We start from the raw sequence: 23,445 nt of genomic DNA, 5'->3' as shown, positions 1-23,445 counted from the left end.
ATAGAATTATGCAGCTCTTAAAAGGAGTTGGTTTTTAGCCAAAAAACGAAATTATGGGGTGACCTATGAAAAGAAACCGTCTTGTTTTGCAACTGTCTGTTTGTTTATTTCTTTCTTTATTAATTTAGTTATTCATTCATCTTTTTATTTATTTTATTGTTTATTTATTATTATTTTATTATGTATTTATTATTATTTTGTTATGTATTTATTTTATTTTTTGTCTTTTTTTAAAGGAAAATAAAGAGATTCTTAATCAGAGAGCAGTGGTATACATTAACTTGGACGAAGCGGTTTCTGGCCAGAACAGCTTTGCAGCTGAAGGCAGTGCAATCTTTGCTAAAAGCATTCTTCAAGCAATCTCAGAGGTAAGTCTCATGTAATGATTTCAAAATATTATATAATTTTTCCATTTTATTATTATTTTGGATGTTTTTTTCTTTCCTTATGTTTTTTCTAAAAAAAAATGCTTTTATCAAACCCAGGCCATTTTTTTCCCAGTATATTTTAGTATACATTCTTTCATAATTTTGAAACTGTCTGTGGAGCTTCTGAACTAATATAGAAGATGAGTTATAATATTCCTCTGGTCCATCTGCACCCAACTTACCAAACAAGGACTATCCAACCCCCCCCCCCTGCACCCCTTGTAACCCATCTAGTGGTCCCAATCTAGTATCCAAATCGCTTCCTGCTTTAATTCAGGGCACGCCCAAATTGTTCTTTCTTTCCGTGCGACTTTTAGCAGCTTGCAAGGCGTGATGATGTTTCCCATTTGCTAGTAAGTTCGTTAACCAATTTGCACATCAACGAGAGTGGAAAAAGACCTGTAAAACCTGTAAAAGAAGGAACGTGGGATAAGTGAAGCTGTTATGAACAGGGTTTCCACGGGTGGGATGTTAACGATGGCAAGAGTAACCTCCCAAAATTTCATTATTCATACATAAAATAATTATAAATTTTACCTGCAGGTGGCAAGGATTTGCTGACAAAAGAATAACCATCACAGCATTTTTTTTTTATAACTAATACTTATTTCTTCAGTTGACAAGAGACCCACCCCATCCCCTCCCCCCACCCCATACAAAAATCATCAGATGTAGTTGTAGTACACCATGCTTGTATATAACAACTTGCAGACTTTTATATTGTAACGATCGTTAGAATTGATTTGATATCGACAGATCAGCAGTCTGCTTTTGGTGCGTATGTGTGTGTAAGTTCTAACATTCTAAAATTGACATACATTATGATTCTTCTTCTTCTTTCACAGGTCAATTCCCCAGATCCAGACATGGAAGGACAAACAGTTCTTGATAATTGGAAGATCAAAAACCCAGGGACGAATGAATACCAGTAAGTGAATCTGGATCGTTTTCTAGTTTTAAAGCAGCCTCTCTGTGCTCGATATTCACCTGGTCAGCCTTTCACTGACTAGTCATTTATGATTCTTTGGATTCAAAGAATTTCTTTCACCAGGCACCTCCCTTGTCCCATAATTTTTATCGTGAACGAAAATGCAAATCCTACTTTTTGCCATTTTCGCCCCCTTTTTTTTTTTTTTAAATGATAGATTTTTTCTTTGTCAACTAGACTAATCAAGGTAGTTAATAACTCCATTATTTTAGGATTTAAGCATCATTTCAGTAGGATCAAAAAATTTACCAGAATTGCCTTGGAAGGCCACTTTAATGCCTCGTTAAATTTTCACCAGCTGGGAGGATGACAATTTGTTTCTTTTGTTATTTAAACATGAACAGAGTACAGATTATACATGTGGATTTAATTTGTGATGCTGCTGTTCCATTTATTGGCTTTCAGAAAATAGGAAAATATTTGTCAGTTGGTATTTATCTCAAACGTTGCAGTGATGAATATTTGCAGGCACTCTGATGAATTTTTTCTGTAAAGACCACTCTTTTTTTTCCACCTTTCCCCCTTTCCCCCCTTTTTTTGGGGGGGGTCAAAGTTTCTGAATAATTTGGGACATATGGATGTGGTGCACTGTTTGAATTGTGCACACTTGGGTGTGTGGGTATGACAAGTAACGAATGGCCACAGGTTAACTGTTGTAAAGTCCTGTGAGAAGTCCTCACCTTGAATACAAGCAGGGCTCAAAATAACAATTGAAACGGGCACCTAAAAGTTTTAAAATTTGTGTTACAGGTATGGGAATATTTCAAAGGGACATCACAGCAAATTTTTTAATATTTTGAGGGCATTATGGCAAATAGGAAGGGCACCAAGGCAAAAAGCTGTGGGTGCCGTGGGTTATTTCAAGCACACTTCAAGACTGTGTGATCCTTCAACTTTCAGCTGTTTTTGTGATTCTAATATGGTTTACTTTAAAAGGACATCTTCCTCACTATTTGGGGAGCCTTATCCTTCTCGATGGTTGGTGTCTTACATAGAGGGATATGAGAACCAGAATCAGTTATAAAGATGGTCCAGCATTACAAGTATCACAAACATGGTTCCCACAGGGTCTTTAAAATGGGAAAAAGGAGGAAAAAATTGTTATCTAGGCCTTGAAAGTCATGATTTGTTTTTTTGAAGGAAAGTTGAGGAAAAATCCTCAATTTTAACACGTATATCATATCACTTACATGCGCAAGGTTTTGTGTGAGATAAAATTTACGATATAAATCAAGCTGGTAAAAAGTTGTGGCTACAGCATGTCATGTTTGCAGTTAATGGTTCTTTGAATGTCCCCCCTCACCACAAATTGACGAAATTGGTCAACATACATTTCACAAGGGTAAAACTGACTAAAGGATAGCCTGACGTTAGGTCCTCAGAAGTGTGTAGGCTTTGACATAAACCGCAAGTCGTGTTTTGGTCTTGAAAAAAAAGCTGGAACTTCATTTATTGAAAATGTGGGTTCCATGCACAAAGCCGTGATACATACAGCAGCAGCAGATTTACTTTAGCATAGCCTCATTGTATATGAAATTCTGGTCAGTCGATTGTAATGATAGATCAATTGATTGTGATGTCCACAATTTTCTGCAAGTAAAAATGAATCATCCAAAAATCTGTTTGGGGGAATTCTGTTAGGTATTATAATTTGGTTGCAAAATGTAAATTATCTCTTCCATTTCATTTCATTTGTTTATTCAGCCAATGTATAAAAATATGACACATCAAAAATCATAACATTCCTCCTGCCCCATAATAGATATGAGTAAGGAATTTATAAAAAATATGTAGATATGCAAAAAATTGTAAGAAATCTAAAAGGGAAAAAAATATTAAAATAAATATATGATAAAAATATTTAGGAAAAAGGCTGAAAAGTGTCAAAAATGTGCAAAACTATAAATAAGAACAATAAAAAATTATAAAGAAAAAAAAGATCTCCATTATGCCGAATTAAGTACCTTCATTCTGATGATGTGGCAAGGAATCAGCAAGCCTTTCTTGTTTTACTATCCAGATTGAGACCATTGGGTGTAAACAGCGATGCCACACCGTTCCTCCACATTGCCGGGGTTCCATCGGTCGACCTAAAGTACACTTACAGCAAGGTCAGTCTATAACGACTTCATTTCCTATGTTCTTCTTCTGTATAGTTAAGTATTCATCACATGACAGAAAATTAAGCATCAACATTTCACCGAGAGAATGGGAAATTCTTCACTGTTTATTCTTAACAAACATTCAAAGGCATTTGATATGTTTTGCTCATTAATTTTTGGGATTTCTTTTTTTTTTTTTGAGGGTGGGGGAAGGTGGTGAGGGCATGGGATGGGAGAGAATGAGGGTATGTTTTATAGACTCTCACTTCAATGTAACGATGCAACTGTCATAACTACCAATAAATAACCCAGCAAGATATCCAGTAGGGGTGGGGGGTTGGGCGGTGGGGGAATTCCAGAATGGTCAGAATGTAAGGTTCCTCTCTGAGGAAGTGTGTAAGTGAGGAAAGAAAATGTACGAAGTAAAACAACGTCTGCCAATCATTATTGTAAAGTCTATAAGGAGTAGATGGGTTATAGTATGATCATTCTATAGGCTAGTGAAACAGATGCTTAAAAAATGATGTATTTGTTTAATAATTATCTCAAGTTACATTGTTATTCTTTAGAATGTGGTCTGGATTCCACATCACCAACATACATGTGAGACCGTTTTAAGAATTCAAATCTCTGTCAATATTTTAACCAAATTAAATGGACCCGTCAGACAAGCTCACCGATTGATCGCCCCTCTCTCTCACCAGAACGGGAAACACATACCTCGATACCCCCTGTGGCACACCAGCCTGGACACGGTGCATTACGTGGAAACGTTCATAGACACAGACTGGCAGAAGCACAGAGCCATGACGGAGATTGCGGGTCGTCTGCTGCTGATGTACGCCGACGACATCGTCCTTCCCGTAGACGTCAACGACTACGCCACCGTTATAGAATCGTATTATCTCAAACTCCAGGAAACTTACCCCGACTTCAATTTGGGTATGTAATTTACGATACGATGGCAGATAGTTGTTGTCATATAATTAAATTTTTTGATGTGTAGGAGACCTAAAATATGTAGTCTTACATATTTGCAGTTTAAATAGATTAAAAACAAATAAATTAGTGATGATGATGATGAATAGCTCCCTCTGTCAGCATTATTTGGTTTTAATTTGAAGCCAATAGAATTGTTAACAAATCCTCATATCGTGTCAAAATATAAAATACAATCATTCTGAAATTTTTGTTTTATTTACTGTGCTGCAAAAAAAAAAGTCTTTATCCAAACAGAAGCACTTGAAAATTTGTTATAGACTATCGACTTTGATTTGATATTTGGTTCCTTGCTTTAGCAAAAGGAACCTATGCAGTCAGGTTGGCGTGTGTGTGTGTGCGTGTGTGTGTGTGTATGTGTGTGTGTGCGTCTGTGACACTTGCTTGGGTACGCTCTATCTCAATAAGGGAATGCTGGATTGAGGCCAAACTTGGACTATAGATCCGCCATATGGAGGTGTGCCCTATTGTTTTTAGTGCCCACAAAGGTCACCAAAGGTCAGTTATGGTCCAAAAACCGAAAATATTAAAACTGCAATAACTCCCATTGCCAATGTGCGACAAGGTTGCTATTTTGGGACAAGTTGTGAACTGGTTAGGGGAACATCTTCAAACTTAACGGTCATGTGATCCGAGGTCACCAAAGGTCAATTAATGATAAAAAACTAGTATTATTGCAATAACTTGAGAACGAAATGTCCGTTAGGGTTGGGAGTTGCTTCAATGTTATCCAATTGTCGACCCGCATCTGGGTGACCCTTGACCTCAATTTGACCTCTGGTGACCTTTACGTGTTTTGGGGGATTTTTACAGTTTTGATGCTATTTTCAGATGTCAAAGGTACCTTCTGATCATAAATGTCAATAGGTTGACCCGGTGTGACCTTTATGTGCGAAGTTATATGGGGTCAAAGTTTTTCGGTCGGAGTTAGGATAGTTGTACAGACTTATCGTTTTGTTTTTGGAATCAGGAGATTAAACTACATCTGAGACCAAGGTCAAAGGTCACATTAGAAAAAATGTGCTTATTTTGGGAGGAAACGAGCAAAAAAGAAAATGTTTGGTTTTGATGCTAGATTTGGATATCAAAGGTACCTTCCGATCAAAAATGTCAATGGGTTGACACCCGTGTGACCTTCGTGTGCGAAGTTATACAAGGTCAAAGTTAATTTTCAGACATTTAATGCAATAACTCCCAGATCCAAGATGTGACATGGTTGATATTTTTGGACAAGTTGCAAATGGTATAGGGGAATATTTTCAAACTTAACGGTCATGTGATTCGAGGTCACCAAAGGTCAATTAATGGTTAAAAAACTAGTATTTTGGGGGGAGAAAATGGGCAAAGAAAAAAATGTTTGAAATTGTATAGTTTGATGCTCTATTTAGGTCTCATTGATCAAAAATGTCAATAAGTTGACCCAAGGTGACCTTTGTATGTTAAGTTATTTGAGGTCAAAGTTAATTTTCAGACATTTAGTGTAATAACTTCCAGTGCCCATGTGTTACACGGTTGATAATTTGGGAGTAGTTGCAAATGGTATAGGGAAATAGTTTCAAACTTAACGGTCATGTGATACAAGGTCACCAAAGGTCAATTAATGATAAAAAACTAGTATTTTTGCAATAACTTGAGAACAAATTGTCCGTTCGGGTTGGGAGTTGCTTCAATGTAATCCAATTGTCGACCCGCGTCTGGGTGACCCTTGACCTCAATTTGACCACTGGTGACCTTTTCATGTTTTGTGGAGTTTTACAGTTTCGATGCTATTTTCAGATGTTAAAGGTACCTTCTGATCATAAATGTCAATAGGTTGACCCCCGGATGAGCTTTGTGTGTGAAGTTATAGGAGGTAAAAGTTAATTTTCAGACATTTAATGCAATAACTCCCAGTGCCAAGGTGTGACAAGGTTGTTTTTTTTGGACAAGTTGCGAATGGTATAGGGGAATATTTTCAAACTTAGCGGTCATGTGATCCAAGTTCACCAAAAGTCAGCTAATGTTAAAAAACTAGTATTTTGAGGGGAGAAAATGGGCAAAAAAAAAATGTTTGAATTTGTACAGTTTTAATGCTCTATTTAGGTCTCACTGATCAAAAATGTCAATTGGTTGACCTCCGAGTGACCTTGTGTGTGTGAAGTTATGATACAAGTTCAAAGTTAATTTTCAGACATTTAATGCAATTAAATCCCAATGCCAAGGTGTGACATGGTTGATATTTTGGGACAAGTTGTGAATGGGATGGTGGAACATTTTCAAACTTAAAGGTCATGTCATCTGAGGTCACCAATGTTATCATATCTGTTGACCCGCTTGTAGGTGACCTTATATTTCTTACATTTTCGAAGCCATATTTAGATCTCAAAAGTGCCTTTTGATCAAAAATCCGATCACATTTTGTGATCACAAAGGTGTTGGCTATAGTGTTGGTTACTTTATGGGAACATGTAGGACCACAATTACTTGGACTATTTGAGCCCAATCTTGCTTGATAATATTATGTGTATTGTCATATACCCCAAGCAAGGAACCACAGTGCCCTTGGGCTCTTGTTATTAATGTAAATTTGGATTATACTGGAATAAATAAATGAAATGGCTACAATTTGTAAATCACCAGGGTCTTTATTTGTAGTTCAACAGGTCTCTTAAATCAGGTTTGCAGTCAATTAGATCAGATAATTAAGGCCAGTCTAAAATTACCATCTTATCAGATAATTAAAACTTATCAATCTAGTTTACATTTCCTAGTTAAACAGGACTGCATTTAGCAGTTCCACAGATAAGCACATTTTACAATTGTCAGATAATTCTTTGTAACACTCTCTATTATTTAAGTATGTTTTTTCTTTTCTTACAGATCAATTGGAAAGAGCCGTTAATAAGTTTAAGGATGCCGCAAGTAAATTCCACTCTTCATTTATACAGCAAATAGATGTGAAAAAGTGAGTAACCATTCTCTGATACTTTATTATGAAGTAGCATGCCAGGTCTCACCAACAATGAGCTTGTGTTTCCCTGCTGTGAGGTGCATGCAGCATAGACATATCGATACAGAACGTATAAAGTCTAGGGTGGCGATGAAATGTTGAGATCTTGTCACAGAACATAGAAATGTAATCATATCGAAAGTATTTCATATTGAAATTGGCACATCATTGCAAATAATGAGGCCTTGGGCTGGAATTGAGAAGAAGGCAGCAGGTTTTTTCTTTAGAAAAAAAAGGTGACATTATAACAGAAAGTATTCCTTCTAATTTAAATGGTTTTGACAGTGGTTCCCTTACCCTGCACAATTCTTAGCATATTTCATTTTCAATCATAAATCATCTTCTTTGGGGGGGGGGGATGGGGGGGAGGGGACAGTCGTTGTTTGCTACTTTCAACTTTCTTCTTATTACAGTTGTGTTAAAAATAATGTTCTAAACAAAATGAATGCCTTAATAAGCCTGTGTCATTTTGATTTTTTTTCCAGTGATTTACAAGTACGAGAAGCCAACGATAGGTTAGTAGCCGTCGAGAGGGCTTTCCTAAGTTCAGATGAGAAGGGCCATATGTATCCACAGTTACGGTGAGTTGACTTTGATGTCCACCTCAGCGTACTTTCTGGTGTCTCATTGAGGTGGATTAAGTCGCAATTGTATTTTGTGTTTTTGTTTTCTTGGTGGTTTTCTTGTGTTTTTTGTTTTTTACTAATGACGATCACTTGACGCAAATTGATGGAATATAAGATATTAATTTCACTCGGAGAAATACAATGGGACTCTCAAGCCAAGACTAACATTAATAGAGGGCGCTGTCATATCAGTCCTATCCAGTTCCTCGAAACTGGGCAAGTTGAAGTCTCTGACTGCCTATGTTAAAGTGCACTTGAACACTACACTATACAATACTGTTTGTAATTATGGAAGAAGAGGTCTTTTTCGATTATTTTCAAATCACACTAATGAGCACTAATAGGTTAAATTTACTGTAATCAGAGGTGTTATTAATAACATCAGTTGCAGCAGAGGGCTGGTGAGGTGTTTGGGTGCCGTTTGCATAGGAGAAAAAAGTCCTCAGTGTCATGTGCAAAGTTCACCTGGAATTAAAATGCTCGAATACTTGAACAGCACCAAAATGTGTCTACAAGGTACGGAAACATTACGGTGAATATGTCTGAACTCCCTTTAATTTTATTGACAATTTTTAGCAAAATGATCCGATCCGTACATTTATTAAGTCATAAATAAATCCATCATTCCGTTGAAAAATGACTACTCATCAAATTGTTGACCAACAATTTTAGAATTTTGCAGCAAAAAGGATGAGTTGCTCATTCAACATAAGAGTGATCATTTTAGCAATTTTCGGAAAGAAAAAGTCTGAAATGTACTAATACTATATGAATCTTATTTATTTCAACATTTTGTTCACCAAAATGTTAAAAATAGTTGCTTATGATGTTGTGTAATTCATTATTTTGCAGCAAAATGTCAAAGTGTATATAAAATTGCTTACTTCTAAGTGAACATACATTTTGCAGAAAATTGTTGAACTGCAACGTATGTGAGAAATCTGACACTTAATGTGCAAAATGTTAAAATATCATATCGACAATTTACTCCCATTCATTTAAGCAATTCAACATTTGGCAGAAATTGGCTCATTAAATAAAAAGGACCATGGTAAACATTTCGATGGCACCCTTCACCTTTCCATAGCAACACACGTGGTAAAATTAAGTCACAAAATGCTGAAGCATTGATTGTTATCTTCTCACATCCTTCGAAACGTACGACCGCACAAGACTGGTTTCCTCTCGTTCTGAGAGATCTCCCAGGGTTTCAATCAATCGATCGTTTTCTAATCACCGCATTAATTAACCGTTAAATAAACATTAATAAAAGGTGACATTTTTCTTTCGTTACTAAAACCCTTCCTCATTCAGGCATATGATTTACGGACCTAGTTCCATAGGCGCTTACGAAGCAGAAGGACTCTCCCCACTGAGCTATGCTCTCCATCTCGCCAACTCCACGACCTACGAGATCCACGAACAGAGGTTACAGGTGGTGCTGTCTTCCACGAGTGTTGCGGTAGAGAAAGCTGCGAACGCCTTACTGGTGGATGGCCTCTTCACATGAATCCAGGATTATAAAGAGACACGGAGAGAAGATATCGTTGCTCAGGCTGTCATCTAGTAGTGTGATATTTATTTGTAAGAGGATTGAAGGAAGCCCTTTCACACGTAGACGTTGGCAGCTGGTCTCACTAAGAAAACGGCCACCCCGAAGTTGTTTATTCGTAAATAGGTTGAAAAGATTTTGTTAGGATATGCTGTGACCAGGTCTCTTTTGCCTTCGAATAAATGATTGATCGATCATTTGTTTGATTGATTAGGTAGGTGAAGGTTTTAAAGGGTCCATTTTGAATACAACCGGCAAGACAGAATTCGTTTCAGTTTAAAAGTCTGCTGAAATGAACCTCAACGGAATTAGGGTCTTTCGGTTTTGATAATGGTTGTCATGGCAATGATGTCAGAGAGGACATTTCCAAATGTGTTATTCTAGGATATAATTTATTCAGTAGATAAATAGAAAATGTTGCTTTATTTACTGCCAGAATGTGAATCGACAACACTCCAATAGGAAATCATTTAAGCACAGGTAAAACCCTTTTCCTCTGCAATGGATTACAATCTGGTTCCGAAGAGAAATATATGGCCATCAGGTGGGACTGCAGATGTACTGGAACTTAAATTCAGTTCTGTCAAGTCCTATTAGCCTCGATTATGTCGTTAGCTACAATTGACAACGAGAACTGAAAATATCTCACAAAAAGCGATAAAAAAATGAAAAATGAAACTCTGGGAGAGTTAAGGTGAGCCCCATTTTTTTGTGAGGGAGGGGAGTGGGGTGGGAGGACTATGTATGGTCAAAAACTGAATGTTATGTGCAACTAGATACAAGCCAGTGTACAATTGGATACGTTAAAGTCCAATTTCTTTCTGAGTATTGACTACAGACCTGTGAGAAAAGTGCACTCACTAATTCTTGCAGTGACCAAATGTAGATGATATCTTATGTCTAGAGATGCCTATGAGGGGAGGGTGTGGTTATAATTGGGATGGTACTATTAAACAAAGGGAAGGAATTGAAATAACCGATTTACCTTTACTGAATTCCACATAGCTCATTGTAAGCGCGCTGATCTCTGTACAGTAATGCTGCATAATTGCAGTGTAGTGATTGTTGTATAGAAGTGTTACACAGAACTGCTGTACAGTGTTACTGTACAGAATTGTTGTACAGTGTTACTCTACTGATTTGTTGTACAGTGTTACTGTACTGAATTGTTGTACAGTGTTACTGTACAGAGTTGTTGTACAGTGTTACTATACAGAATTGTTGTACAGTGTAACTGTACAGAATTGTTGTACAGTGTTATTGTTCTGAATTGTTGTACAGTGTTACTGTACTGCATTGTTGTACAGTGTTACTGTACTGCATTGTTGTACATTGTTACTGTACAGAGTTACTGTACTGAATTGTACAGAGTTACTGTACTGCATTGTTGTACAGTGTAACTGTACTTCATTGTTGTACAGTGTTACTGTACAGAGTTACTGTACTGAATTGTACAGTAACACTGTACTGAATTGTTGTACAGTGTTACTGTACAGAGTTGTTGTACAGAATAGTTGTACTGTGTTGCTCTACATTATTATATTGCAAAGTAGCCTAGTTCTACTATTTAAGATCCGTCTTTGTTTTTAATTGGGAATTATATTGATTTTTAATGCATCCATCCCTGAAGCAACCATGGTTATGCTTTCAAGTTGTGCATTTGTTTATGGCTCTGTGAAGTCTACAAAACTCTGAGAATGATTTGTAAAATAGTATTCCAATTTTTAACCAAAACTTTATGTTAAATATTGCTTAATTTATATTCTCAGTTATTGGACATGTTTCTGTAGATACAAATTATTAACCCGCTTCAGGTCAAATTTTCATCTATTGCAGGCAATGTACTTGGTCTGGTCTTGAACAAGAACATGACATAATTATTCGCACAGAATTCATGCAGATTGTGGCATACAGTGATACCACTCACTACATGGAAGTGTGCTCATTGTGTTTTTCATGTGTGTTATGTAACTAGTTAACACTAGTTAAAATTTTTAACATAATTTGAAAATGAATTGCATTTTCAGTCATATTTGTTTTGTTATTTCCATATTCTATGACTTTCTTTTCCTACCAAGGTTTTCCACCCCCTCCCCCTTTTTTTTTTAAAACCAATTACTTGTTATCCTAATCACTTGATTGACGAAGGCCCCGTGTCAAAAGGACAAGCTGAATCGGCTGCAAGATCCCATGCACCATGGCGGTTGCGATATACCAAACAATCCAGATATTGTGTGAAGCACAGCCTGGCTGCATGAAGCTGCAGCCCACTCGGCAACCTGCCCATTGACACAGTGCCTTACATGGCCGATTTAAAAGCGCCTCAATTTTGTCTACGTTAATCCTTACCCATGTATATTTGAAGGGCTGGCTGTTGTAAAACATTATAACAACTAGTGATAAGATTTTTTTTTTTTTTTCAAAGCACAATGGAGCTACATTCATCATCTAGTCTCCAGCAATTATTTTGAAGCAGGGTAGGAGAAAAGTGCATAAAGAGGTCTTTTAATTTGGAAGGAAAAAGTGCAATGTTTGATCCCACCCTAATTGTTTACCATGGCTGCATTTTTTTTTTTTTGGTAATAATTAAACTATTCTGTTTTGATCACTCCAGGAGAGGAGAGCATTTTCTCTGCAAAGAAGCACAGTGACAATGATTATATATTTGAAGATAAATACTGTTTGGTATGTCAGCAACTTAAATGTCAATCTAGCCTAACACATAAAGCTATATAGTAAATTGCGTGCCTAAGCTTAACATCATAGAAATTGTTCCTCTGTTTGACTTGAGAGGTTGATAAACCATCAGAAAGGCTAGCAAAACCTGTCAAGAAACACTTTAAAAAAAATAGCAAAACTTGTATTAATGATAGGAACCATCTGTAGAAAGGCTTGAAAAAATTGTACCTGCTAGATAGATGAATCTATGTATGGCAACACCAAGCACAACTTGACTTGTAATAGTTTTGCCACTTGTCAAGCTATTTTCACCTTCGTTATTACCCACAAAATTATATCATTATATCATTTACTTTCCTTGACGGAAGAATTTTAACATACAAGTAACGTAGTCAATCGTCAGGGCAAACTTTTGTCAGGCAGGAAACTGGACTCTAGCTAATAGTTGAAACGAGAAACCATTGTAATGAACAATGTTTTGAAATGTTGTGATTAATTTTTAATATCTCAGGGATCGTACCAAATCTGAATTGAAATAGGTATTAGGAACTGGCTGTGAAATGTTTTATCATGGAGACCAATATGTGGGGGCAAAACAATTGTAGGCTTAGCTGAAAGAAATCAAATTTATCGATGGTTTAATGAAGTGGATGGTCTTGAATTATCTCGGTTGGGGTTTGTGTTTGTACACACCCAGCATTGGTGAAAAAGAATGTACAATGTTTGACCGTCAAAATGATGTTTGGGCTCGTATGTTATTCAATGATCTTTGTTATTACGATGTTATTGTGGTATAAAATTATATTACTATATTTCCATTATAATATGGTATAATAATAATATTATATATATATATCAACAAAATCTTGATAAGTTGGGGGGCCTTCATTCAAGGCTGTGTTTTTGGAAACAACTGGCTAGCAGCTACTAAGCTAATTGTTCTAGAACAAAACCTGCCATCATTTTTGTTTCCAACTGGCCACAACAATACTTCATCCTTAGACTTAGGAGTACCGAAACCACTTCAAAACTGGTTGCCATGGTAATCTTCATTAATTATGAATTAGTATGACTCAGGGAGTATCTTATTACATGGAATAGGAAAAACAGGATTTGAAAGCACATCTTACCAGCAAGACTCTTCACAGCACTTGTCTAATTTTTTTATTTTTTTTGTTTTGGAAAAATGGTTTTGAAACATGGAAATTCTCTGGGAAAGAAGGTTTAAAATATTAAATCATCTCAGGGGATTTTGAAATAACTGTGTGAAATTGAAAATGTGAAAGTGATCGCTTGACTTTACAACAACAAATAATAGTAATTAGTGACTTCAAAATAAGTATAAATGGATGGGTGTGATTGAATGAGCTAGCACTTTTATCAGTCAGTTAATTTATTCATTTTCTGTAATAGAAGTCACAGATGACCATTGCCAGCAGGCTATTGGCATCTACTATTTGACAAGGTCCTTGAAGCTTGCGAGAAAGCGCGTGGAAATAACTATATCCAATTAAAGAAAGTGATGCTTATTCAAATGTGTATGAATTTAGATGAATCGGTGCTACCGGCCAGTAGGGACAAATTTTCTTATGCTTTAGTACAAAGGCTATGCCTCTACTACCTTATCAATCTTTGGAACAATCCTGCAGATAGTATGAACAGTTCTTATCATTCAATATCAAACAGAAACAGGGATATTAAAACTGCTCACACTCGCATTACAAGCTCTTTGAAGTGGGACAAGAAAGATCATGATTTAAAAAAATGAAATTGTCCAAAACTGGGGCAGATTGCTAAGGTCATAGTTACTTGGATCAGTAAAGACACAGGAATGATCAGTTTATGTCTGTCACAGAGCCTAACGAGCGACGGTAATTATACACCGTAGTTTAGTTTTCTCATTTCAAAAAGATTTAGATTGAGGCCTTGGTAAAGTTCTAGTTATTAGAAAACTCTCTATTCAATACCGAGTCAAAGTTGTGAAGGCCACTCGAGGACAAGCAAGGGAAGTTAAGGAAAGAAATCTTGTAAGAATAAAGACCACACAAAATATGTAATTATACACCATGGTTTAGTTTTCTCATTTCAAAAGATTTAGATGGAGGCCTTGGTAAAGTTCTTGTTAATTAGAATACTCCCTATTTAATACCGAGTCAAAGTTGTGAAGGCCGCTAGAGGACGAGCAACGGAAGTATTAAGGGAAAGTTATCTCGTAAGAATAAGACCACACAAGATATATAAATGTAAACACCAGACAATGCAGTTGATTTTAATTTGCCACCATCACATATGAAACCTCGTCTCACCTTCTCGAATGAAATTTATTGGGAAGAATGAGAGAAAAACCTTGATCCATACTCTCTCAAGTATGTCTCCATTCTGTTTGTGCAATTGTTCAAGTTTTCGATTCTGTTTTTTATGATATTCAAAGGAGTGAAATTTTTACCTATTGTATAACAAATTATGTATAAATTATTCTGATTTTTTTTTCCTTCTCTTTATCGTTTCTTCTTATTTGATTGCATGTATTTAGTGTCAATGTTTTGTTAGTTGTTTACTATTTTAACATATATCCTTTAACACGTCAAGTATATATGTTGTATTCACCGTATAATCTTTTCTCATTTTTAAGTACGAACATTTTTTGATACGTTCAACAGTTTTCATGATCTGACACTAGGTCTCGTTTTGTAAGAGGTCGGCTTAAGGTGACCTTTGACTCTTGGCGTAATTTGCTGTCAAAGTAATAGTTTCCAACAGAGACAGGTTTGTTCTCCAGAAGATCGTCAATATTCCTCTAACATCTGTTTTGATAGAGGGGGGGGGACCCTTTTCCACCCCATCCATACAAATTTGGCCACAACCAAAGGGACAGACTTGTAAGTTCAAGACTAATAACAGTGTCTTTGTGAACATTTTCCTTTAAGGTTTGATATGGGTGCCTTTACAAAGATAAATGTTTAATCGATGAAACACCACTGAAAGGAGGCTAGAATGTTTGTAGAAGCAATGAAGGAAAAGGAAGGGAGGTATCTAAAGTTGCGTGTATTTTTTGGGTATTTAAAAACAAGGGAGATGGGTAGGGGGTAGTGTTTTGGAAAATATTATGATTACTTGATTGCTGGTGGTATGGAACCGCCATATTGTTCCTCTTTCCATTTAACACATGTTTTCATTGGTGTGTGCCAGATTGGAAATAAACATATAGTCCTTTGTCAGTGACCTTGGGGGGGGGGGAGAGGGGTGGCTGCTAGTTCTAAAGGTAGTTTGTGATATGTTCATTTATGTGCAGTCATGGGTGTAACGAAACTGCACATGTTTGAAAGAAGTGGGTTTCATGCATCGCTGAATCGATATCCTTTGATCCAGCGACCAGTCACCCTATGGGCAGCAGCACAGTGGGCGTTGTCCATAATGTATGCATATATGTACATATTGTCCATAATGTATGCATATACTCCACAGTTCAGCATCATAACTACCACGTTGTTATCTGATTGTGTGTTATAGATGTATATACGTTGACTGTACAGTTCTAATGTTCCAATGATTAATACACATCCACGGCGTATTGAATATTTAATTCGTTAGCAAGTTCGGAAACTTTGTAACGTGAAGTTTTAATAGGTATCTTGCACGGTATTAGTGCATGCTTAATATAAATGATGATAAATCAAACTGGCGAGTTAAAAAATCTAACAACATGAAGCGTTTCAACACGTTAATACATATTTCATAGCGTTGAATATTGAAATAGCAAGTTTAGAATATAAAAACCATAACAGTGTGCATGAGACATTTAACACAGTATGAATACTTCTTCATAGCATTGATGATATTAACCAGCAAGTTGAGGGTTATATTGTAACATGAAGTGCTTTTAATAGACATATGGCATGTAAGTGTTTAAGAAATTTTGTAATATCTTGGTGTAAATATTGCTGGTAAGAACCAATGTACGCTGACAGCCTATTATAATTTATGAAATACTAATCGTGATCTTGTCACGTACAAGCAGGCATCGTTTAAAATATGCAGTACAAAATATGGTTTTATGGACTGTTCAAAGGTTTCAACTGGTACAATTTAAATAAGTTAAGAGTTTAGCATTAAAGTGTGGGTTTGTCTGAATCTGGACTTGCCTTGTCTTACTGACAACGATGACCTCTTAGCGAGGTCATCTGTACATGCATATTCATAGGCATGCCTCCTAAGGTTTGTTATGTATCTGGACGGTATTACAGTAATGATCAGAAGTGTAATATTTAGTTAACTAGTCAGTTTAATAATGTTATCCCTAATTCCTCTATTCTCTGTTCTACCTCCATCAAAGTCACCACCAACTCCTCAAATTCCAATCGTCATTTAAGTCTTAAAATGTTTTTTTTTTATGGCATCCTGATTGGCTAGACTGACCTGTTGGGCTTTTTGTTCTGTCTACATACACACTGAAATTTACATATTTTACTCAGGCTGGATTTAATAGTTAGTGTCTATCGTTACGCTGTGTTTTTTTTTCTTACGCTGTGTTTATTATCAGTCGTGAGGTTCCTTTCTTAATTTTAACTTTTGGCCCTTTTAGGCAAAATATCTAAAAGAAATTTTCCTCCCACCCTACAGAGGCTAACCATAACTGAAAAAAAGTAGATTTAGACTAACAGAAAGGTATCTAGTGGCTATGTTAACAAATGAAAGCTCAATCTACCTTATAGACCCCTCCCACACCACCACCCCTTCCACTACCCCCCCCCTCACTTCTCCCTCCCCTGTGTGAAGATGGTTCTCATTCTTAAGATCTATTGACTACACATTCATTTCCAGGGTTGCTCTATTACTCCAGACTAGAGTCCATTTTCTGAATCATGAACGGAGGATGTCATGTGACGTCTCAATTCTCATTATATAAAACCATTTTTCTTCCTTTTAGCATAAATTTGACTGATTTACACTTTGTGTTGTCACTTTTTATGAACCTTATCATATGTCACAAGTAGAAAATTCCTTTTACGGTACGGAAAAAAAGACGAAACACCTTTTTTACAAACAAAGAGAGGCTATGATCGTTCTGAAATTTCTCCCCCTTCTTCCTTTCTCTCTTGTTTTCTCCCTTTTTTCCTTTCTTTTCTTCTTTTTGAAACATACACCAGGAGAAGACAATGTGTTTACTGGAATAATTTGGTTTAACTATGGAAAAAAACAATGAGGTCCTCATTTTATTTAACATTTGTTTTTAAAATGCTTTCAAAGTTTACATCCATCGCATTTTTTTAAATTTTTGTTTTTCTGCTTTTCATCCATTTCCTCAAAGGCTGCTTTACTCTTGTGCAAATTCATTTCTTCTACTTCTGTTCTGTTTAACTTTTTTTTTCTTCTTTTTTTTGGTGTGTTGTTTACAAGTCGGCATATTTGATCAATTAGCCATTATGACGTTGAAATACAGCCACCCCTCCCCCCCCTCCCGCTCCTCTGGCCTGGTTACATGCCTGCCTCAGGCTAAACTGTTTGCACCTAAATGTATAGTAGTCTTTTAGTTTGTAAGAGGTATATATAGTTGCTGGGAGATCTTCAACTAATGTAGCCTAACATGTTAAGAAACGTGCACAAAAATTCTCCTAAGGTTTAATAATATTGAGAGGTAGAAATTTTAAATGTCGGCAGTATTGGCCATAAGTTTTTAGCATGCGAAGAGTTGTTAAACTGTGGTAGGAATCTCTTGTGGAGGCTTCCGATTCTCCGAATTAATACGAGATATTGAGGCTTGTTCACTTAGAAAAGTAAAATTTGTGAACTTTATGAGGGTTAATGCCTTAGACAGTGAAATGCACAAGTGACCATAATTGTTTGTTCTAGCATATTTTGGTGGCCAATACTGATGTCCTTTGACCTCTTCACTTCTTGTGTTCTTGTTGGTTAAAGTGAACATGAGAGTCTGATTGAACTTGAGAAGTGTAAAACCTTCATTGCACAATCATTTGCTACTAATACACCATTTGAAAAGTGAAGACTTCTTCTTCATTACATCATCATGACATCATAGCAATAAAAGTTTTCAAGATATTAATAAAGAGAGCGTAAAACTTGTAACTACTACTACTGTTAATTTAAATGAATATTTTGCCTTTGCTCCTTATTGAGGCTAAAAAATGCACAGAACATTTTGTACATGATTTGTATTTGATGTTGCTTCAATCGTACCTTCTTTTTGGGTGCCTTGTTCCATTTTATATGGGTTTTTTTTTCTTTTCTCTTTTTTATACTTTTATACCTATTAAAAGTTTGTTCGTAAGTTAGCCATATCCTCGTGTTCGTCTTAAAATTCTCTAAAAGTGTTTAAACATCATAAACTGTTATTTTCAGTGTTATTCTGTTATGTAAAAAAAACAAGTACATTTAGAAATTGAATGCACAATTATTCTGGTGTTATCTTGTACAGAAAATGTAAGTTTCCCATACATGTATCCCATTCTGTATGTGTGGTACAGATTTGCATAGAAGGATATGTGTGACATATCCCATTCTGTATGTGTTGTAAAGATTTGCATAGAAGCATTTGTGTGACATATCCCATTCTGCATGCGCTGTACAGATTTGCATAGAAGCATCTGTGTGACATATCCCATTCTGCATGCGCTGTACAGATTTGCATAGAAGGATATGTGTGACATATCCCATTCTGTATGTGTTGTAAAGATTTGCATAGAAGGATATGTGTGTAATATCCCTTTCTTTATATGTTGTACAAATCTGCATGGTTTGTATAGTCAACTCTTTTTCTTTAAATACATTGTATTGGTGACATATGCATGGTCGTCCAGATAGGAAATATGGATGTTTTCAAAGTAAAGGAAACGATCGACTTGCTCGTAATATTTGTCGAATGCTGTGGATTTTTTGTAATTTAATATTCTGTCTGGGATATGAATATCATGAAGAATAGTTTGAATAGATTTTTGTGGTTCTATTTTAAAGTATTAACATCCCAAATCACGCTGTATTTCCTTAAGACCCCTTTTTAGTGTCCAAGCAGGTTTCACCTGCACCGTCATTGGCTTTCATCATGTGAAGTCATGTGACATCGCATGTACGTTATATATATGCATTGAACGTTACTGCTGTATTCAGCAAGTACAAGCATAGTCAATTTAAGCCTACCGTACAAACGGACAGCGAGTCCGAAGGTATTTCATTTCGTCTGTAAACAGAGGTTAATTGGTGTATCATACTTAAGAAATGTGGACATTTGTGTCCCTTTTACAGCAAATGACAATATATTTCACATTTTACTCTCTTTAGCCAGAAGGGGTGAATAATCCACACACAACATATAGTTTACCGTTCAAACTTGGTAGTCTTCACTGGCAATTTAATGCAGTTGAAACTTGTGCTGTATTCCAGTAACAGGAATCTTCGCATCTTATTTGTATATCTCCCTCTCTCCCATGATGAGAAAGTATTCATGCATGACTCTCAATTCAATCCACTGTATTCATGTGCAGTAGTAGTAGTCCTTGGCTTTTAAAGTGATTTCAGTGATGTCGTAGTTTATAGAAGTTAGCCTAAACACTATTATTAATAATATAACAGTAGCAGTGTTACAGTAGTTCCATCTTATCCTCATCATATTGATCTGTTCAGTAGTGTCCTGGTTGACCCCAAACACTATTTATATAACAGTAGTGTTACAGCCTGTTGATATTATCCTCATCTTATTGATCTGTTAGGTAATAACTTCAGTAGTGTCCTGGTTGGCCCCAAACACTATTTATGTAACAGTAGTGTTACTGCCTGTTGATATTATCCTCATCTTATTGATCTTTTAGGTAATAACTTCAGTAGTGTGCTGGTTGGCCCCAAACACTATTTATATAACAGTAGTGTTACATCCTGTTGATATTATCCTCATCTTATTGATCTTTTAGGTAATAACTTCAGTAGTGTGCTGGTTGGCCCCAAACACTATTTATATAACAGTAGTGTTGCAGCCTGTTGATATTATCCTCATCTTTTTGATCTGTTAGGTAATAACTTCAGTAGTGTGCTGGTTGGCCCCAAACACTATTTATATAACAGTAGTGTTACAGCCTGTTGATATTATCCTCATCTTATTGATCTGTTAGGTAATCACTTCAGTAGTGTGCTGGTTGGCCCCAAACACTATTTATATAACAGTAGTGTTACAGCCTGTTGATATTATCCTCATATTATTGATCTGTTAGGTAATAACTTCAGTAGTGTGCTGGTTGACCCCAAACACTATTTATGTAACAGTAGTGTTACAGCCTGTTGATATTATCCTCATCTTATTGATCTTTTAGGTAATAACTTCAGTAGTGTGCTGGTTGGCCCCAAACACTATTTATATAACAGTAGTGTTACAGCCTGTTGATATTATCCTCATCTTATTGATCTTTTAGGTAATAACTTCAGTAGTGTGCTGGTTGGCCCCAAACACTATTTATATAACAGTAGTGTTACATCCTGTTGATATTATCCTCATCTTACTGATCTGTTAGGTAATAACTTCAGTAGTGTGATGGTAGACTCCCAAACACTATTTATATAACAGTAGTGTTACAGCCTGTTGATATTATCCTCATCTTTTTGATCTGTTAGGTAATAACTTCAGTAGTGTGCTGGTTGGCCCCAAACACTATTTATATAACAGTAGTGTTACAGCCTGTTGATATTATCCTCATCTTATTGATCTGTTAGGTAATAACTTCAGTAGTGTGATGGTAGACTCCCAAACACTATTTATATAACAGCAGTGTTACAGCCTGTTGATATTATCCTCATCTTTTTGATCTGTTAGGTAATAACTTCAGTAGTGTGCTGGTTGGCCCCAAACACTATTTATGTAACAGTAGTGTTGCAGCCTGTTGATATTATCCTCATCTTTTTGATCTGTTAGGTAATAACTTCAGTAGTGTGCTGGTTGGCCCCAAACACTATTTATGTAACAGTAGTGTTGCAGCCTGTTGATATTATCCTCATCTTTTTGATCTTTTAGGTAATAACTTCAGTAGTGTGCTGGTTGACCCCAAACACTATTTATATAACAGTAGTGTTACAGCCTGTTGATATTATCCTCATCTTTTTGATCTGTTAGGTAATAACTTCAGTAGTGTGCTGGTTGGCCCCAAACACTATTTATATAACAGTAGTGTTACAGCCTGTTGATATTATCTTCATTATATTGATCTGTAATGCAGTAACTTCAATAATGGTCTCAAACAGTATTAACATACAGTATATAGTCTATGTAAATAATATTGTACACCATCACATCCTATACAGATCTGACTTTGATAAGTATTGTTCTCATGTGTTATTGTAGTCCAACACCACTCCTTGAAGAAAGGAAACAAAAGTATTTCAGTATATTATTCTCATGTTTTACAACGTGGAGTATAGTAATCTGTGTTTGTGTAGCTTTGGAAAATTTTAGCAGTATTTTGTTTGGTACAAACCAGCAAAGCATTCACAATCGATTTTTCAGCTTGTAAAAAAAATAATAATAATAACAAAAAGAATGTTTCAAAAGTGTTTCAGATATTAACTTTTTTTGTCAGAATGTTTTTTTGATGTATTTCATACTTTTTTTCATATAAAGTTGATTTATGTTACTATTTCAATAATAATAGATTTTTTGTGTGTACAAGATAACTGTGTAATGAAAGGGAATATATATGAACTTGGCTACTCTTTCCTCCCCTTTTTCTAAGTATTTTAAGAAATCCTGCTAGATTTAGCTCAATTTTTTTTTCTAAGTGAATTGGTTTTGATTATTTTATTTATCCTTTTACGTTTTTATTTTAGTTCTTTTCATATTCGGATATTGTAATTATCAATGCATTTTACATGAATTATATTCATTTCATAGTTTCTTGTTGTCAAACAGTTGGGACAATTTTTTTTTTTTCATCTTTCTATTATGCTATAGTATCACTCTGTGCGGTACTGTCGTATCACGCTTCGAAGCACTTGTACTGCTATTAGGAACAGTTCTTATACTTTATTATGATAGAAACCACGGGTTTTTTTTTGATACTGTAAACTCCAGTGCATGTACTTTTGAATTGGTTGCGTGAACGGATACCGTTTATGAAAAAGAACAAAAAATTGTCCCGAGCTGTGCCGTTATTTCGGAACAGTTGATAAAGAAAGATTGAATGTCTAACACGCGAACTTTGGAATTCCTTTTGTTTTCTCTTCGATTCAAGAGTTTTTCAAATCTTTTATAAATATTCATTATAATTATATAGGCTTCCGTTTTGTGATCCGAAAACGGTTGTGAGTTAGTCTCTATACTTGTGCAACGATGTTTCTAAATTGTTCCTATAGAGGAACTGGTGAAGTAGGTCATATTTGTTTTCGTGGTCGGAAGAGTAAACAAGGCACGACCGTTCGTTTAAATTAACATCCTATCTATGTCTTTGAATTCGCTCTTGATGACGTAACGAGTAGCAAAGTGATCTTCGTCATATCAGCCCGGTAATCTACTAAGTGTCGTTTTACGGGTTTCTGAAACCTAGCACAGTAACGGAAAACTCGCTACATTTACCCGAGGTGTTCTAGGGTAGGGGTGAGGGCAGGGACGTCGCTAGAGGGGGGGGTGTGGGGGGTGTCTCACCCCCCCCCCCAATCTTGGTAAAAATGACTATAGTTGGAAAATTTGAGTGCGACAGTCGGAATTTCCGACTGTCGGAATTTCCGACTGTCGCCAGCTTCAATTCGGAATTCCGACTGTCGCGCTCTAATTTTTCTGACTGTCGCACTCTTATTTTCATATGTTCTTGTAATTTGTGAGTGACATAAAATTTTCGATCAAAATTGACCTTTAATCAGTCATATTTACTACGTTTTCCTCGTCACATTGAGAAATTGTATCTCGCGATCCTTATACTCCACCATACAAAACTTCGTATGATTTTGAATACTCTAAAAAAAATACAACGTTCGCCATGCAGCTTCAATTCGGAAAATTTATGTATTAATTTTGCTATTGGGTGGGTCGACCCTGTTCGCCAGCTTAAAGTAAGTTCAGGATATACCAGGGACGTAGCCAGGCGGAGCAGGGGA

General features: G+C 36.0%; 1 protein-coding gene across 1 annotated transcript in view; it reads left to right on the top strand.

Annotated features, from left to right (window-relative positions):
* Positions 1–22,551, top strand: part of LOC139975635 (N-acetylated-alpha-linked acidic dipeptidase 2-like) — a 45,935-nt gene extending 23,384 nt beyond the window's left edge. The window contains exons 11-18 of the mRNA XM_071983705.1: positions 237–368; positions 1,274–1,356; positions 3,437–3,527; positions 4,223–4,460; positions 7,377–7,461; positions 7,992–8,087; positions 9,447–21,075; positions 21,374–22,551. Of these exons, the coding sequence (XP_071839806.1) occupies positions 237–368; positions 1,274–1,356; positions 3,437–3,527; positions 4,223–4,460; positions 7,377–7,461; positions 7,992–8,087; positions 9,447–9,642 (921 nt within the window). The 3' untranslated portion in view covers positions 9,643–21,075; positions 21,374–22,551. The remainder of the gene's footprint in view (positions 1–236; positions 369–1,273; positions 1,357–3,436; positions 3,528–4,222; positions 4,461–7,376; positions 7,462–7,991; positions 8,088–9,446; positions 21,076–21,373) is intronic.
* The last annotated feature ends 894 nt before the right edge of the window (positions 22,552–23,445 follow it).

The sequence above is a fragment of the Apostichopus japonicus genome, chromosome 11 (assembly GCF_037975245.1).
Source record: "Apostichopus japonicus isolate 1M-3 chromosome 11, ASM3797524v1, whole genome shotgun sequence".
Taxonomy (NCBI): domain Eukaryota; kingdom Metazoa; phylum Echinodermata; class Holothuroidea; order Aspidochirotida; family Stichopodidae; genus Apostichopus; species Apostichopus japonicus.
Note: the sequence above shows the minus strand (reverse complement) of the source record. Positions and strands in the feature narration are given on the sequence as shown.